The following is a 19,389-nucleotide window of genomic DNA, read 5'->3' as shown; positions in this document are numbered from 1 at the left end:
ACCAAATTTCACACTCATAGCCTAAGTGTAAATTTACCAATAATGATAATAATAATAAAAAAAACAGTTTTATGGTTTTGTTGACTGAAATAAGTATATATATTGACAGTATCAGAGACTCTGTGAATAAGAAATCTGTAAGAACTTTGAAAGTTTGTGAACTTATTATATTAATGAATATGAATATATTAATTTGATAGGTGTTTGTATATCTTTTTTTTTTTTTTTTTTTTAGTTTTTTTTTTAAGGCTATACTTTCCTCCACCTGGTGGCAACTGTTTTTGTTTGTTGTAATTTGTCCTTCTTTCTTTTCTTTTTTCTTCTTCTCTTATTTTAATGTTGTTTTCTTGATAACATTGTGTGTTATTGTTCCTTGAAAAAAAAACATAGACTGGAATGCAGCCATTAATATATATATATTAATTAAGCATATACAAAAGTAAATACACGCATATACAAAATACTTAGTAAAAACACCTTCATATGCCGCAGCTTCCTTATTTCTTGTATTCCACCAGCTCTGTAGTATTTCCATCAGTAAGGTTCTCTTCTCTTGAGAACAAGGAGTTAGATGATGTCTTAAACCATATTTGTATGATGGGTTTATACCATATCCACAAAGCTAGGTGCCTTAAATTTAAACCCAGCTGCAAAATATTTGCTTCTAATCTACACTTACTATTATCATCACTTCAAAAAGTCTCCTCTAATAAAAAAGCTCTGAAGACATCTCGTATTATAGAACGGTTTTTAAATACATTGTAATTTGTTATTTTTTTATTAATTTGTTTTATCTTTCCTCCGTATTCACTCGTATATTCTGTTTTATGTTCTTCGTTATGTATTATTTGTTTCTTTTGTATTAAATTTTATTTCTGCAAAAAAAAAAAAAAATAATAAAAAATAATAATAACACGCGCTGCTGTATTCAGACATTGTATTGTCGTAAAGCTTCAGAATCGACTCGGGTCTGCCAGCTATCGTTAGTACAGGAGGCGACGCCTGGCTGAGCTTTGCGCTCCGGCGACAACAAAAGCGCAATCATGACTAGTGGGTATTGATTTTTATTCATTCTGATGACATGATCTCAGCTTCTACTATTATTAATGGAAGTACTTTAATAGAAAGCCGATTACAGGAGCGGTACGATACCAGGCTAACTAGCTAGCTAAGTTAGCCAGCTAGCTTATTCTGTGTAGAGTCCACGAACTTAAATCACAAGATTAACCTGCTAAACAAGGCTAAATGCTGCTTTATGGTGACGTAAGCGGTTATTAATTGTTTATTATATACACTACGACACGGAAAACGTTTTCTTTATGTTAACTAAAAGTTAGTTTTTGTGTGGAAAGTTAACGTTTCACATTAGCTAACTTAAATGATATTGTCAAAATTGTTTTTATAAGAAGTGTCACCCGGCGAAATTCTTTATGGAAGGGTGGACAAAATGCTTCATAAGATCGGGAAGTTGTTCATTTTGTGATTTTGTCGATGTTTTCTCAGTGTGTCGTGCGGATGTTGTTATTGTTTTGAAAGCTCTCTGGCGCCCTCTTTGCCACGTTGCCTCACTGCCTCACATGACTGTGATGATCATACTGTACTCAGATTAGGGTTTACATGTTGAACGGTACAGCATCAACGTTCCTTACTTTAAAAATACACTTCCTGACACTGAATAGATTTGCCAGCTGCAGACTGGAGTTTTAAACGGAGTGGCATCTTGTTAGTTCCTGTTTTATCCTGTGTGCAATCTTTGTATATGCAAGGCAGTAAAGCATGAATAAGCCATTAAGACTGATGTGATCTCTTGTCCTGCAGGGGGAAATCAGCGTGAGCTTGCCCGTCAGAAGAATGCGAAGAAGAACAATGACCATACCAAAGGGAAGAGAAATGAGGATGGCCTCTCAGCAGCTGCCCGCAAGCAAAGGTACAATATCTAAAGAGAAAAACAACAAATGGATATAGTTAATTACCAAGTGCATCATACTGAATGTGATTTGTTTTTTTGTATTTCAGAGATGCTGAAATCATGCAGCAGAAGCAAAAAAAGGCAAATGAGAAGGTGGAACCTAAAGGCAATTAACCAGTGGCTGGTGCTGTGACCGACATTGCATCCTGATTTTGTTTTTTTTTGTCGAGAGAGTATCTGTCATTGTGTAGATCTGGAGACTTTGATTCTTTAATGTTTCATCCCAAACTCCATTATGTTCTTGAAAGGGCATATCAACTATACAGTACATAATGATTTGTGTTCAGCCGTTGAGGAGAGAGTTTCTTATGTTCAAATAATCAGAGCAAGCCCAAATAATGGGAGTCTCAGAAATGTCTGGACTTGCATTGTAATCTTGTATTTTTGTATCAAGTGCCCTTCTTAATAAAATGTACATTTTAATTCACACCTAGCAATTTATCCCTATAATGTGTGGATAATGATCATGATTCACATTTTTTTTAAATTTACTTCAATTTCTTTCCTTTTTTTAAATACAAAATTAGCTATAGTGTTCAGATTTCTGCAAACTACAACCCATTTACCAAATACCTGCTTAAGCAGTTACAATGTGATTGACAGCATTCAAATTATTCAGTGCACTTCTTGAAAAGATGTGTGATCAAATAAAGAAATATTTACCATATTAAAAAGCAGTGGTGGACTCTCAGGGCCAGCTGTTTTATTTTTTTTTACTCATTTAACTTTATTTGCTTATTTGCATTCTACTACTGATGTGGAATGTCAGTAACCTCGTTGTGTACAGTACGTTGGCATTAACATAATGGCCTATAATGTATGATGACTATAGGGTGCCCTGCTTGTTAACAAATTGATGGCATGGACTTAAAACGCATATTCCACCATGCATAATCCTCTGTTGGCAGGAAGACAATATTTGAGCCTGTGTCACAAAAACAGGAATGTGTTGTTATGTGTATTACATATACTGTGAACACAGAAAATGTTTCTACTTATCTTTTTATAGATATCACTGAAATAGGTTCCCTAAAATGTCTATACACTCTCTAAACAGCAAAGACGAATTTGGCCATTCACTGGATGCAATTTTAACTAATCAGATTTTGAGGCGCCATCCGGTTGAGGATTATTTTGATTTGCTGAGATGTCTTTAGAGGGCGGGTTTTGTGAAACCTCTAACTCAGCGGTTCTCAATTCCAGTCCTCGCGCCCCCCAGTTCTACATATTTCGCACGTCTCTCTCTTAACACACCTGATTCAGATAACCAGCTCGTTAGAAGTGAGTTGCTTGCATGAACTGTGTTCCCAGTGACATGGTCCCTACACAGTGTTCATTGCTCCCTACTCCCTGAGCCCCATACTAAAAACCCGAACACTGTCCCGCAAATGATTTGCATTGCTTTGCGTTTCTTTGCAAGTGGGACATGTATGAGGTGGGCGATGCTGAGAAGCTCAGCAAAAATACAGTTTGCCGAACAATTCGTTATCGCCCTCCAGAGATTATACATTAACACTTTTATTGGGTTCCCTTGACATTTGCCCACTGTGGCCATAAAAGAGGGCTTCTCTAAAATAGCTGGTAATGGATTAATACACTAATTCACCATCAATCATGATCGATATTAAAAGTTGCTAAACAGATGTTTTGATCTTTTGAAAGGATTCCCTAGAGTTTTTGGAGCAATATATTGCACACATTACAATCTCTCCACCAACAAAAGAAACTGAGGCTGATTATCTTAACAGAAATGCTACTCATAGTTCTGGTAGGTTTTACTAATATGCATATATTTTCATTATAATTTATTATTTACGTTGTTATGCCAGCGCTTTCATGAAGGTATGGCAAAGTGCAATCTCTAGACAATACTTTATTGGAATGGACTATAACACTTTTTTCTTTTCTGTTCATTGACAGGGCTGTTTGATAGTCTGTTGGTGGGAGACAGAACTTATGCATGCCAGAGCTTTTTGATGACTCCCTGACCCTGAGACAAAACCACAGCATGACTTTAACATGGCCCTCAGTCAAACCAGGCTCAAGATAGACATGACTTTTGCCATTTTAAAGGCACGGTTTAACTGTTTTCCCCACATGGAAAGAACCTATATGAGAATATATGCGCATATATGAAACCTATATGCAGTTTATATGCACATATGCTGCATATATACAGCATATATGCACATATATGATAATATATATGCTGCATATATGCGTATATGCCACATATAGGCAAAATTGAGGTGCATATATGTGCATATACAGGCAATATAGGTCTCCTGTATTGCTTCTTTATATCCACATATAAGCCCTATACATACAAAATGTCTCCTATATAGCTCATTGCAGGATCTGGTCATTTTGTAGCTCATGTCTCACTTTGGCAACTGTCATACATGATGCCTAGCTCATATTTTCTATTATCAAGGCAATAACTAAGATCTAACTAAAAAAAAATTATGCACGAACTCATGTATGTGCGAACACGTATCACATGTTATTGGCATGTTATGTAATTTAACTATGGCATTGAAGTGAGAGGAGATGGAAAGCTATGATGTCTACACGTTTTCCTGAATCATTTACGAGGTTAATTCTTTCTTGTATGAAGATAGTGGAAAAGAAAGAAATGTATAACATAATGGTTTGTCTTTTTTTTTTTTTTTTTGACTTGTGCTATTTGATTGTTCTTAATAAATAGTAAATAAATAATGTAAATTTCTACATTTTGGGCTTTTATTTATGTTGCCTAGCAGCTATGGATTTTAATAATTTTACTAATATATATGTAAACATATAGGCGAACATATAGGTGCATATATACGTGCATATATGCACACACATATACGTGCATATATGTACCTATATAGGTATATGTATGCACATATATATGTACACATATGTACGTATATATGTACATATATGTGCATAATATATAGGAAAACGGCAAATTTTATATATGTCACATATATTAAAAACCTATATCAAAACCTATATTAAAACATATATGTTTATATAGGTTATTTCCATGATTGTGACCTAAGATTGTCACCAGAGCGGTCATCTCAAATTGACGGTGCATGTGTTATCCCCCACAACAAGGAGTGGGTGGCAAGTGAATATCACCTTCCCCCAATGATATTGACCCCTTCACTCAGGACCATCCAAGTGACAGAGCTGTCAGAGATGCCACCACAGCAGAAAATTTCACTTAGCATTCAACAAAAGCAAAATGACCATCGTATATGTTTACACATATTCCTTAGTTTCCTTTGATGTTGTTAGAGAGAAATGTTTCGTGTTAGGCCTTATTATTGCATGAATATTTATTGTTATTAAATTAGTAGCCATCTCTTCTCATGTTGATGTTGAAAATGCTAAGTGAAATGGTAATGACTGAAGATTAGGTGTAGTATTCTAAACATCTGTAAAATCACTCCACAGGTTGTGAATTCATATAAATGTAAAATAAAAATGTAAAAATATTTAATCTTTAATTTTAAACAATTCCAAATTATACTATCCACAACAATTTTGATTGAATGGAAAAGTTAATATTAATTTTATTTTTTAAATATTTCAAACTCTTAAAACTTTATTTCAAACTCTTTATTTCCAAGTTTAAATACATTTTTGAGTCTCAGATTTTGGACCTCAGTGTATAATAATTATGTATTATGTATAATGAATGTATTGGTCTTAATTCAAGGAGAGAAATCATTCATTAAAAGCATTCTGATTCTTCTCCCAACTGGGCATATGTAATAAATTCAATTGAAAAGACATACTCAGACTGTGACAGTTTGAGTTTATGCAAAATTTTATTTTGCATGTCAGACAGTGGAGACACATTTTCAGACCTATTTCCATCTCTTCATTAATGTACAAACCTTGGCTACAAAATTAAACCAGGATGTTGACAGTGGCCTACCTCACTTACAGCTTACAAATACTGGTAGAAAAATAAATAAAGTGCGTGAATGTACAATGTAAAACAACAGTAAAACAATATCAAAGTATAAAAGATCACAATCTACTTTACATTTTTCATTCAAAACACACAATCTAAAAAACAGTGGAATGGAACACATGATTAAACAGCATCAAACGTGTCACGGTTAATGTGGATTAAAAAGATTTTTCCAAGTGGAACAGAAGTCTAAAATAGCAATGTTAGTGCATGGGTGTGTCTGAAGACTGGATCACCCATAATTGAACTTAACTTTATTTTTACACTAAAAAACAGATTGCAAATGTACAGACATTTTCAGCTTTTTCCCACTAGAGCACTTTTCTCACTGTATAAACCATTCGTCCAATATCTCTTTACCAGATGCCAAACAGACCATTTATACTGTAATATAATTATTTTGTATTATTGTACAGTTTCATTCTGCCTGTTTAGACCATGTCTACACCAAACACAATAACCACCAACCTGTGAAGCAAAACAGAATCCCAAGCTTGTGGTTCAAATGTACATTCAAAGATTCTTAATGTTCATACACGTATGCTACATATTATCTAAAAGAAATTTTCATTATTACTCCACATTTAATATTTCCATACACATACCATTATTTAACACCAGGCACTTTACTAACATGAACACATTTGAATAACAGAATGGAAAACACAAACATACTACTTCCCAAAAAGGACCAAGAAATTAAAAAAAAAAAAATGACCAAAAATAGAATCTTAAAAAAGGAACAAATAAAAATAACAACAGATTTCTAAAATGTTTAGAAAGTTCTATAACACTTACAAGCTATCTGGTCTGAACTGCCTGGTGTTTAATCCTGGTATAATGAAAAACTGCAGAGCATGGGTTATGGGTTTCATAAACAAATTTTAAAATGAAAGTACCCCATTAAACACTTATGCATTAAACCTCTGCACAAAAACAGCAAAGGAATACAAACAGACATATAGAACAGTCCTCTCACCTTGAGTGAAGCATCATTACTCTTTGCAGTGGTAATAGCACCAGTACTAGCCATACAACACAAGGCTCATTGCCCTTCTCTCTCCTTTTCATCCATTTGGTCCACTCTAGCTTGGATTGTTGTTTCTGATCTTTAATTTATTAGCGCTCTTTCCATATTAACACAATAAACTGTCATTACTTAAAGTTTAAGATTAAAGAGTGAAGTAGATGTGAGAGTAGATTTGAGGGCATTGTCTTAAGCAACTATAATTTTGCAATTCACACACTGAGCATGTCCCATCTATTCTCTTGTACTTAGGGCTCAGTACACTTTGTCTTCATGAAAGCTGCCCATTGAATGTACCAAGTGAACATAAACAGTTAAAGACTGTTAATACGTCAATTATGTAAATTAATTGGATTTTAAACCACAGAGTCTCTTATCACAGAGCCCAATCGTACACGTGGCTGAGGGCTAATGTCACTGACTTCCACATGAGTCTCTTTAAAGCCATTCTGTGGTGTTTGGGTGAGTGTCTGTGCTTCCTTGGAGTTGTGCTGCGTGCTTGTCTCTGATGGAGCAATTATGTAGCCACAGTTTTCCTCCAACGTCTGGTAGCTTCTGTGGTCGGATGGGGATGTTGGAAGCACACTTGTATTGAGGGGTAAACTCTCCCCAGGCCTGACTGTGCTCTTTTGGGCTTCTCCAGTTTGTTCTCCTCCTCTCAGTACCTCCTTCATCCAGCCCCTGTGTCGATATGCTACCGACAGCCCGAACGAAAGCACACATACAGCTAACAGCACACACACTACTGCCAGCTCTGTGCCATATGTCTTTATGCGCAGTTGAGCGGAGTGTGCCGATTCGCTGGACAAGATGTCAGATGAAATGCTTTGGATTATAAGATGTGCATCCATCCGCCCCGTATTGGTTGTATTCTCCGATAAAGGCTCTGCCTTCACACAGTAGTTGGCCAAGAGTTGCCTGAAGCCATGTTCTTCTGACCAACACGAGAAGACCTCATCGCTGCCTGCACGGCTGCTGACTACCAACCCACCATCTGGGCTTGGGAACAGGAAGTGGCCTGCATCTGGTTTATATGACCATTTCCTTTCAGCATGGTTGGAGCGAAGAATGCAGGGCAGCAGACGAAGAGTATTAGCTGGGACGATAATGAGCTCGCAAGCAGAATCTTGGGAACTTGGGAAAGAACGTGGTAACACTAGAAAGAGAGGAAGAGAGATGGGTGTTATGACATATTCAGATGGATGACAGATGCTTGTGTATGTTGAGATTCGTAGGTTTACCTGAGCTCTCAGACACCACACTGAACATTGTACTTTTACATTTTGAAGTGTCTGCCTTCTCGATATCCTGCTGCCATTGGCTGAAATATGCATAGGAAGGTATAGATTGGTATTTGTACTGAAAATGATTGATGCAACAGATGATTTGGATGGAAAAAGGGAAAGAAAGAAGACTTACTCTTGTGGTGGGACACGTGTGACGTCAGTACAGTGTGTGCCTGTCCAGGCACAGTATGGATCTCTGGCCAAAACACACTCGCCACAGTTGTTATGGAAACTGCAGTTTGCTACTGGCAGCTGCACAATACCAGAATGTGACGACACAAATAACAAACCCTGTTTGTTGAGAGAGAGGATTGAAAGTGAGAGACTGAAATGAATGCTTTGTGAAAAATGTGTAAATGTTTGTTCAAATACACTACCATACAATATACTTATATACTTATATACTATATATATATATATATATATATATATATATATATATATATATATATATATATATATATATATATATATATATATATATATATATATAATTTTATTCAGAATTTAAATTAAAAAAAATTCAAGAGTGACATTTCTACAATTTCACAAAAGATTTCTATTGCAAATGAATGCTGTTATTTTCAACTTTTTATAAATCAAAAAACTCAATGCATCACAAATGTAACAGCATCCACAAAAAATTAGGCAGCACCACTGTTTAGCAATTACCTTGTATGTCCCCTTTCATAAGTATAAACAGTAAAACTTTCTGTCAATTAATGTTCTTGAAATTGAAATGTTAAAAATATATTAGTATATGTAGAAATTAACATTAACCAAAATTTTAAAATGCTGTAAAAGTATCATTCATTGTTAGTTCATGATATTCAAGGCATTAGCTAATGGTAATAAATTGAACCTTTTTGTAAAGTGTAACTGCATAAACACACACACACACACACACACACACCTTAGCTGAATCCATCTCTATGTTTTGTACAGGTTGTTGCTCTGGGAACAGTTGGATCTCCTCAATGATGTGCATCATACCGGCTACATTCACAGCCTTCTGCAAACGTCCATCATCTGTCAAATCACAGAGCATAACGTCAACAGCTCTTTAGAAAATAAATGAAATCACAGAAACTCAAACACTCAAAAAACCCACATACCTGTCCCGATGAACAGCACATCGTAAGCTGCGTGGAGGCCTTGCACGTGGTGCACAGCAATTTGTGTGTAGTGCACAGAGTGTGTGAAGAGCACTAGCTGACTTTTGACAGGACTGTCCATCAGGAAGTGGTCTTTCACAAAGTTTAATACCTTATCTGGCATATCAAGGGATGAGTCTATTCCCAGCTGCCTTGAAGCATTAGTAATACACTGTAGATAGGGGAAAAAAAAAAACAATCTTCACAAAAAGCTTCACAGAAACTCAATGATCCTGGACTTATATAGAACTGGTAAATTGTATATTTGGAGTCTGTGTCATCTTACCATTCCAGGTCGTGGTTCAGGTACAGAGTGAGTGTGTGTGTACCACTGCTGTGTCTCTCGGTTCACCTCTTTGTAACGACCAGAAAACGCTTTTTCTACCTGATCCATGCTGAACACACAGACTGCTGAACTGCCTGCTAGACCTTTACTCCTACAAAACACAGAGCAACAAATTAGAAATTGTTTGAATGAAGTAGCAAAACGTTTAATATTTGACTACTGTTTTATGCTATAAATGTTAAAAGATTAACAATAATATCCAGTGATGCAAACTACTTGACATTTTCCCTCAAATTTCGCCATTTTGAATTGATAATATGGTGTCATTTACATGATTCATGTAATTCCTAACAGAATGTGACAAGACATGAAACGTTCATGAAAGCGTTTTCGACTTTGGGCATACAAAAAAGATTGAATGTATGCATTTTTTAAAATATTATTTGCAAATAGTTTAAAATGATTACTTCCCAAGTAGAATTACACCTTCAACGTTTTTTTTTATACTTTATGACACCCCCCCCCCCCCCCCCCCCCCCCAACATGGTTACGGCCTTGGATTACATTATAATAACATTTTTAATGTTAAATTCCATTTCTAGCATGATTAATTAATGAAAAACATCCCCTCCACTCAAGCTTATCTTCCGGAGCTCCTCTGCATTTTTTTGCTCACCACTGAGAAGTGAAGACTGCATAGAGGAGTGTGTTTTTCTTTTGTTGGGCTGGAAGCACATATACATCTTGTATGATGTTGAAAGGAAAGCCATCGTCCGGTAGCGAACACAAGAGTTGAGCTTTCAGAAATGTGGTCCATTTCTTCTGCAGAACTCTCTCTCCACCTTGATCCTCCTGAGGTCATACACACAAACAAATGATGAACACTTTCAAACCAACAGTCTCAGTGATATATAGTAATACTCTGAAAGACCACTAGGGGGCAAAAAACACCAGTCCTGGTTTCAGAGCATCTGGACCAAAAAAAAAACAAAACAAAAACAAAAAAGCCCACTGTTGTGGCACCATAATACAGCATTAGAAAGTGATAACATTGTACTGAATGATTATTACATTCATATACACAATAGTATTTATATAATTCTCCAGGGCAGGTCAAAGAATAATACCATAGTACATGTCTAAACAATTATCATGGTACTCCCATGGGTTTTAGGGAGCATTAGTGGGTAGGAAAGTAACACAATGTGTACTTTTTCTCCATGTTACCCGATTCAACCAGATCTCCAGGTTTATTTGTCACCTAAAATCTGCAGATTTTTGACTGCTCCAGAGTTTTTGTTAAAATGGCAGACCGTCCTTCTCCATTTTTGTCCCCCCAGGCCTCAGACAGTCGGATTCAGCTCAGTACATAATGGGTGTGCATAGTGATATTGGATATATTGGCATTTGTGTATGTGTGTGTCAGTACAAGTTCTTTCTCAGGTCTATGCTGACTTTATCAGCACTGTGTGAACTGCTTAAACAATCCATCTTACCTTACACACACGTGCAATCCTGGACACTATGGTGTTATCAAAGAAGTCGAACTCCTTCCCCATCTCGCTGAAGAAAAAGTAGATCTGATCATCACTTCTCTCGCTGTCTGAACCGGTAATATAAGCAGAACCTACAAATGCTGGGTCTAAGGGACCACATCACACACACACACACACACACACACAAATAAACACTTTCATAAAACATATTCCAAAAAACAAATTTGTATCCATTTATTTAACCTAAGTATCAACAAGTAGTAATTTGTTTTCAACATGCATGAGAAAGCAGGGTTCTGTAATCAGTGATGCTGGCATTTATTTTTAGATATTTATCTTCTAAGAAGTCCCTTGTGAGGAAGTGTGTGTTTGTATATATTTTACCCTGGAGCCAGTTGAGAGAGTTCTCCGTTTTGAGAGGGGTGCTAGACCCTAGACTCCTATAAATGGTGGGTTCATTTCCCTGGAAGTTACTGACAGTAGCAGTGTACAGTTCCCCATCTGCAACACAACAAAACATACAAGTAAATTAACAGTAAATTACCAGTAAATTACCATGTTCATCAAACTGAATGATGTTTATGTATGAAGTTCAAACAAAAAAATAGTTTTTCTTACCCACTGCAATAGCTGTAGATCTGTATTCTGGATTAAATGGACAGCGTCCACGTCCGTCCTCCATAATGTGTTCCCCCTTTTCATCTCTTTCCAGAGAGAAACTTGAAATGTTCTACAAAATTTCCAGGAAAACATAGAGAAACAGTTGGAACAAATGACACCAATCACTTAAACAAACGGGTCAATGATATGATAAAAAAACGTAATTGAAATATACAATGACTTGAATACATCTAATTAAATAATTATTAAGTAGATTGTCATTTTTTTATTATTATTTAACTGCTTATTAAAATGTTATGAAAAATGCTAAATAAAAGTCATGTCTTTTAACCAACAAATGGGAAAAAAAACATGATAAATTGTATCAGACAGTATGTCCACAGACCTTCGTGACTGTGTGTAAAGGTCAAAAAGTCTTATAAAATATCAGATAATTAGTTTTACCTTTAATTTTATATTATTACTTTTTACTTGATTACTAGATCTTTTTCTATTCTTTATCACGGATACACATAAATATCACTGAACATCATCAAGAGAAAAAAAAAGTCTCACAATGTAAGCACAGCTGGGACTGAAGGCATATGTTCCACACACATACAGGTGTGTGCTGTTCAGACGCAGTAAAATCTTGATGTAGTTGAAACAATCAGTCTGAAACACATAAGAGACAGATTATAATATATTGTTTCACATTTATATTAACAATCACCACACCACACGTGTACCTGGGGGCCCTTTCCCTTAAAGATACACTCTTGCCTCTTCTTTTCTGGAGTGCTCCATGTGAGCTGTAAAAGATGCAAAACAAGGCTGAGTAACATCAAAATCAACTCCTACACTCTACTACAAACATTTTTGTATACACGTACTGTTTTCTGTAGATACGTCACGCTGATATTGTCCAGGCTGAGAGAGAATATGTTCTCCCTGGCTCCCACGTAGATTTTGTTTTCATCTGGGCTCAGCAGAAGGGTTGAATAGTTATACACACCATCCACAGAGAACTCTCTCACTGAACGTCCTTCTGCATCTGAACACACAGGTAAAAATATCACTTTAAACATGCAGCTTAAAATCACTTCATAAAAAGAACAAAAATGCACGTTATCTGAAAAAGCTTCAGATTTCACACACGTATAGGTACACCTATATATTTTATCTAAATTATTAGAGTTCATTCAAAATACATCCTGCATTCTTCACATGAAATCCTGCAACTTCAAATCTACAAAAATCTGGCACACAAACCAACCCTTTAAAATTACGTTGGTTTGCATGTCCAGAAGGTTTTCCTGGTAAGGCACAGAGGTCACTAGCGTCAGTGTTTACTCATATAAAACTTTAAAAGCCATTTTGTTCTAATTATAACCATTACATTTGCATTTTCAACTTCAAGTGATTAATGAGTATGGCTGTTATTCTGATACAGTAAACCAGCAAGGGTTTACAAATGGTTCTAATAGCTCTTGTAAATGTTTACAATCAAGGATTAAACTCTCGTGTGTTTGGCTAAGATGAGTGAACGCAACATTTGGAACAGTCTTGAAATGGGTCTTTCGGGAACAAGAAACATCATGGCAGGTCAAGTAACCCTAAAATTGAGCTAAATTATCTCAGTCTGAGGGAATTTGGGCCAGCAGAACTTCTTCTACAGAATATATATTATATATATATATTATATATATATATATATATATATATATATATATATATATATATATATATATATATATATATATATATATATATATATATATATATATATATATATATATATATAAAATTCAAAACAGTTATTTTGAATTATAATATTTAACCTGTTAGAGTTCCACTGTACCTCCCTTGATACACTGCATGTTTTAGGCGATTTAGGAAAATGTTATAGGTATGCTAAGGCGTTAACAATATTTCTGTTTTTACTATATTTCCAATCAAATAAATGCAGTCCTGGTGAAAACATCATGGTATTACTACCTGATACCAACACTGTATCATGGTACCACAGTACCGTATCAATTGTCAAAAAGTGGCCACGAGTTTACATGTGTGCTATTAACTGATGCAATGAGCCATCCTACTACACAAGCCAAAACTGAAATAACCCCTGAACAAGCACCAGTGCGAATGAACTTAACCCCTGTTAGCTCTAGGTGGGACTATTATAGTAATAAGTAAATTGTAAATAGATTTGGATAAGAAAGCATCTGTTGAATAATGAATAATTAATTCATGCACTCACTGTATTTGAAACTGATGCGTGCTGTGACATCATCTTCACTCGCCGTGGTTGCTTGTAAAACTCCAGTCAAAATAATCCATATGGTCCCAAATAAGAGCCAGATAGAGTTTGTGGTTTCCATGGATACTTTCCATTGGACTTTATATTTGATTGCCATGGTTACTTCTTTGCAAATGAAGATGGTTATATTCCAGGTATCTTTGGTTTTAAATGTGATGTTAACACCCTGTCATTAATTCTTTCAGGTATACTTCTTTCAGTTATACTTGAGGTCACCGGGACCTTGCCATATTTCAATTATGTCCTCAAAGAGGTCAAAGGTGAACAGATATCAGATCCTTGTAGGCAAACAGACACTTATTTTAAAGAACACATTCCTCCGTTTATGGATTATCCATGTAGCAAACTCCAATTAGACTTTCTGGAATCTGCAGAGGGAGAAACAGAAGTACATTTAGTCACTTGATCAGACAGAAACTAACACACTGAAGGATGCAGCTTACCTGGGAAGGAATAATAAGAAAATTTAATTTCGCAACAACTATGAGTTACAGACACTCACAGCTGATACAGAAAACATCTAAAGCCTGGATTAAAGACAAGTAATAAAATGACAGAAAATAAATAGATGTTTTTTTTCAGTTCTAAAAAGACTAATCTCTACATCCAGAGCACATGCTTCAGTGTTTTTTCTGGGAAAGAGTTTGAATCTCATGTCCTCCTCTCCATGATATTATCCAAACAGAATTTGGAAATAAACAATTCGGCCTGATCAGATTTTAAGGGTGATATTTCCTGAAAACAGGAAGGCTGTGTAGTCTCTGTAGCCTCAAACAGAACACACAAATAAAATTACAAAATACCACACTGATAACGCTCACATTCTCATTTTCTATTTATTTTTAATATTTGTATTATTAATTTATTTTGGTTTCCTTTTGGAGAAAATTAAATCAGCATTCAAATCCAATTCCAAACAGACTTTGGAATTTCAATTTTGTCTTTAGCAAACCATAAAATGCAAACAATTTAGACCATTAAATAGCCTAAAGTTCAGCTATGAAAAACCATACAACTATAGATGTATTCATTTACAATACTGCATAAATCGTGCATAGATGCAACAAAATTCCAGCTAAATGTGTGTACTGACATCCGTTACAAGTAGTGCACAGACACGCAGCCTGCAGACAGAACTGCCCTGTGCTCCTGCTTAGACTCAAGAGTTAGAACTGGAAGTCAGGCACTTCCAAATGATTAAAGACTGAGGTAAAAAAAAAAAACCATGCTGCTTTCACTTACGTGAACTACAGCTGCCAGATCCCGTGTACCATTACGTACACATAAACAAAAATATGGCTCTATGTAAAGACTTCCCTTACATGTAGAACTTTTGCCAATTAACAACCCTCCATTATCGCTGAAATTACCTGATTTAGTGCATAATATCAAAAGATGATGATGTGAAAGGTCGATTAATAATATGAGCTCTCAACCTGAGGATTTTGTACTCAAGATTATAATTAATTAAAAATATGATGTAACTCGCTTTAACCGAATTACACATTATGCAGGGTGATCAAATCTAAACATGCTAAATCTTTCATCCTTAGGAGACTCGCCGGGTTTCCACCACTGGAACTTTACCAACCCAGGAACTAGGGACTTTGGGCTGGTACTCTGTGTGTTTCCACCACAGGAACAAGGATCTAAATACATTTCTGGGTAATGAAAAATGCCCCTCAGAAAGTCCCTGCTCGCGAGGTATTTAAAAATGTGTTTCGCCGATTTCGGAGACGATCAGCGGGCGCTCGGTGCTCATGATTACCGATGAGAGCAGTCTCGACTCAGCTAGTCCTTCTGACATTTGCTGCTTGCTCTGATGTCTCTTTAGTGGTTAAACATAAAATATAATTTGTTTTGGGTAAATTTAACAGGTAATCTTTGGTCTTTATTCAATTAATCTATTAATATGTTATATATATTATATGGGGGGGTTGGAATAGTTCCTGGGAAAAAAAAGTTCCTGGTACAATTGTTCCGGGTAATTTCAGTGGAAACGAAACGCGGCTTTAATGAAGCACCATGGGTGAATGTTTTTTCATTGACACCATAAGACAAATGTGATGCATTACATAGTAAACTAGACCATCTAGAGAAGCCGTAGATACAGAGGTCAAACTTGTTATCTTTTATTTCAAAAAGATCTCTGATAAATGCAATAAAATTTACAAGCTGTCTAGCATATTTCCCCTAAAACTTTTATTATACTACTAACTGGAAGAAGGTAGTACAACACTGGTCTGTTTTTTTTTATGAAGTCTATTTACATGGTAAGTCCCTATGGCTAAATGTTCAGTAAAGGCATTATCAATAACTTCTACTGAAACTCTTGAAGGTCATCTACAAGTATAGACAACAGATATTGCACGTGGGCACAAGTAGCAACAACCTGGTGCTCATGTTCTCAGACTGTTACACAACAAAGGATCTTTTCTGAAGTGTAAGATGGCGAGAACAGTCTTCCTCTGACAAATTAATAAGCCAGATGTAGAGAAGTTATCATTTGTGGACTCCCATCTGTCTCAAAACAGAAGAACTTGCACTATCTTTACTAAATAATATAAACATCAAACGGTTCTTTGATAGGACATACAAGGTATTCATCGTCTAGTCCTCATAGTCTTTGATCCAAAAGGTTGATGCAGTTCTAAACAGAGCAGAGTTTAAGTAAACATTAAAGGTCTGCTTTCATGTGCTCTCTTGTTTGCCCAACCACTGAGACGAACTACAGTTTGTTTTTGTAACACTCAGTCTTCAGTCTTTGATTGAAAAATTAGAAAGCTTCTCCCAGTTTTGATTATAACTAAAATTGTCTTTTATAGAAAAAAAAAAAGTTTTGATCACTATTTTCAATTAAATTGTTTTCTCAAGTGTTAATCATTATCAAAGCTCCCATATACTACACTCCGAAGTCACATGGTCTGAAGCAAAATAAAGTTAAAAGCAGGCCGACACAAATAAGGAGGATGTTATCTTGTTTTCAGATTCCACTCATAATTAAAATGATTAATATCAATCATTAATGTAAATTAATGCAATACTCCTGATTAAAGTATCTTTGATTTAAAAACAAAGGGAACTCATTTAGAATGGGATGGGTTCTAAAAAAGTGGGACAAATACAATTCAATACAAGATCAAATGCTCTTTAAAAATCAAAACCCAATCAAATGTAATAGGGTTTTTTTTTTCATTCTGTAGATGTTTTCATTTGCCTGACATCATCATAGTGGATGGGATCAAGCTTCAGTATCAAACTGATAGCTGCAATTGATTATTTATGAGGGTCTGTTTTAAGCACTCTTCCGCCAACTGAAAATGTTAGATAATGTAACTTTTTCAGGCATCTTAATTGTTTAGAACAGTTCTGGTGGCCTTTGATGATTTACCCCACTTGATCCAAATCCACAGTTCAAAATAAAAAAGAAATGCCTATGCAAAAGATTAAAATTAATACAATTATAATACGATTCAATGCATGTACAGTTAAGATGGCAGCACCAAATAAATTAATAAAAATAAAAGAAACAGCTTTTATCAATGCTCTTATTCAGTCTACTTCCAACGTTTATTCTCTCTCAGACATACTTGCAGATGTCGAGTTTTACTTTACGGTGACTGTGATAGCACATACGCACAATCCAGCACCACCTTGTTTATTTGAGCCCATTTCCACCCAACTCACCCACCCTCTACAAACACACACGATATACAGTCTGGATCCTAGTACACCTTAATACCAAAGCACATATGTTAAACGAAAATTAACTACTGACACATTAAAAAGTGATGTTTTGCAACAGGTGACGTTACGCACACAGCATTCAACAGATAAACGTGGTCAGACCAACATCTACGAACAATACTAAATCCTCCATCGCACCTCTTAGTCAACCCTGGCCCCTTTAACTTATTGTTTATATAATATAGCAACTTACCACTAAAGCGCTTAAAACCATTACCCCTGTCTCCCAAGAGACTGGCAGCTGATGTGACTCGTACATGTGACTTCAGAATTGTATTCCAGCATGGTTTCTCTCAGTCTCGGTTGACTGCATAAAATTCAGCCGCTGGTTTCTTCGCTCATAGATCTACCGCCGAGACACTCCGCAGTTATACCTACTTGGAGACACTCGACCCTCCTCCAACCATTCACTGGAGCCACACCTCTAACACACACACACACACACACACACACACACACACACACACACACACACACACACACACACACACACACGAAACTACTCTCTTTATCCTGTGCACTGGCAGAGAAATAGTATGTTTTATTCATAGTCACAATTGTAACCAATTGGAAACTACTGTCAGAATTGCTCAGTTGGTAAATAAGACCCAAAAAGTTTTTTTTAGTCAAGCAATTTTGGGGGACAAGAAATCATGATCCAAGAATAAATGCATATTTCTTTTTACTGTAATTTAATGTAACTTTATTTAATTAGGCGGAAACGGGTCATGTGACTGTTTACAAGAGTCATGTAAAACTGAGCAAATCAACTTTCATATTTATACTTTTATTTTATTTTTTTGGCCACAAATTTAATTTTATTCTAAAATACAAAAATATACTTTTTATAATCGTGGAACTCAGAACTCCAAAGTTGCTCACGACTGTAAATCCTTGTTTGTTTGTTGTTGTTGCTTTTATTTAAAAAGGGTTTAATAGTTTAAAAGCCAACCAGGCCATATATGAGGTTTCTGGTTTTCTGGGACTCCCAAAATTAGATACTCATTCAGAATGAGAAGAATAATTCACAGTGTAGTGCTCAAAGGAAATTACAGCGGATTAGAGGTAGATCAGCAGCAAGGGCCAGAGCTGAGCTCAGGCATCCATGAAATCTCTAGTAAAGTTAAGGCAGACTGGCATCAAATGCAGTTTAATACTTCTAATGAGCAGTTGTGCTCTTAGACAGGAGTTGGTTATCAAAAGGATAATCTCCAACCTTAGGTATAGTCTTTCTCATCCTCTTTTTACTTGTAATGTCATTCTTTTGAATCATTCACTCTATTATTATGTCCTGATAGAGATTCAAAGTTAGAATGTGGCTTTGTTCACCTGGTATTCATTCACCAACTGCACCCTGTTTGTGCAGAATAACATAATCCATGCCGTGAAGAACTTATGTAAATACAAAAAAGTGTTTCATCTATGATGAGGAAGCACCAGAGATAAAGGTTCTTATACTTCTGTGATGCTATACTCTCTTGTTATTTGTACAGAAGCTCAGTGTCTGTCCTTACTATCTCCTAGC

At 35.7% G+C, this 19,389-nt stretch overlaps 2 protein-coding genes across 2 annotated transcripts; one reads left to right on the top strand and one right to left on the bottom strand.

The window, feature by feature from the left end:
* The first annotated feature begins 907 nt into the window (after positions 1-907).
* On the top strand, positions 908-2,396 carry LOC109113680 (small EDRK-rich factor 2-like). The gene is made up of 3 exons (XM_019126495.2): positions 908-1,050; positions 1,819-1,927; positions 2,017-2,396. Exons 1-3 carry the CDS (start codon positions 1,044-1,046, stop codon positions 2,081-2,083), a joined length of 183 nt encoding a protein of 60 aa, XP_018982040.1. The 5' UTR covers positions 908-1,043; the 3' UTR covers positions 2,084-2,396.
* Positions 2,397-5,783: 3,387 nt separating this feature from the next.
* LOC109113679 (semaphorin-4B-like) lies at positions 5,784-18,248 on the bottom strand. The gene is made up of 15 exons (XM_042760040.1): positions 18,058-18,248; positions 14,058-14,485; positions 12,688-12,848; positions 12,544-12,606; positions 12,371-12,469; positions 11,813-11,924; positions 11,579-11,695; positions 11,195-11,340; positions 10,375-10,550; positions 9,699-9,849; positions 9,374-9,584; positions 9,172-9,287; positions 8,392-8,549; positions 8,214-8,293; positions 5,784-8,128 (listed from the first exon to the last, which is right to left on the bottom strand). The coding sequence occupies exons 2-15, from the start codon at positions 14,212-14,214 to the stop codon at positions 7,329-7,331; spliced, it is 2,547 nt and encodes an 848-aa protein (XP_042615974.1). The 5' UTR covers positions 14,215-14,485; positions 18,058-18,248; the 3' UTR covers positions 5,784-7,328.
* Positions 18,249-19,389: the final 1,141 nt, after the last annotated feature.

This window comes from Cyprinus carpio, chromosome A7 (genome assembly GCF_018340385.1).
Source record: "Cyprinus carpio isolate SPL01 chromosome A7, ASM1834038v1, whole genome shotgun sequence".
Lineage (NCBI taxonomy): Eukaryota > Metazoa > Chordata > Actinopteri > Cypriniformes > Cyprinidae > Cyprinus > Cyprinus carpio.
This window is presented reverse-complemented; position numbering and strand designations above follow the sequence as displayed.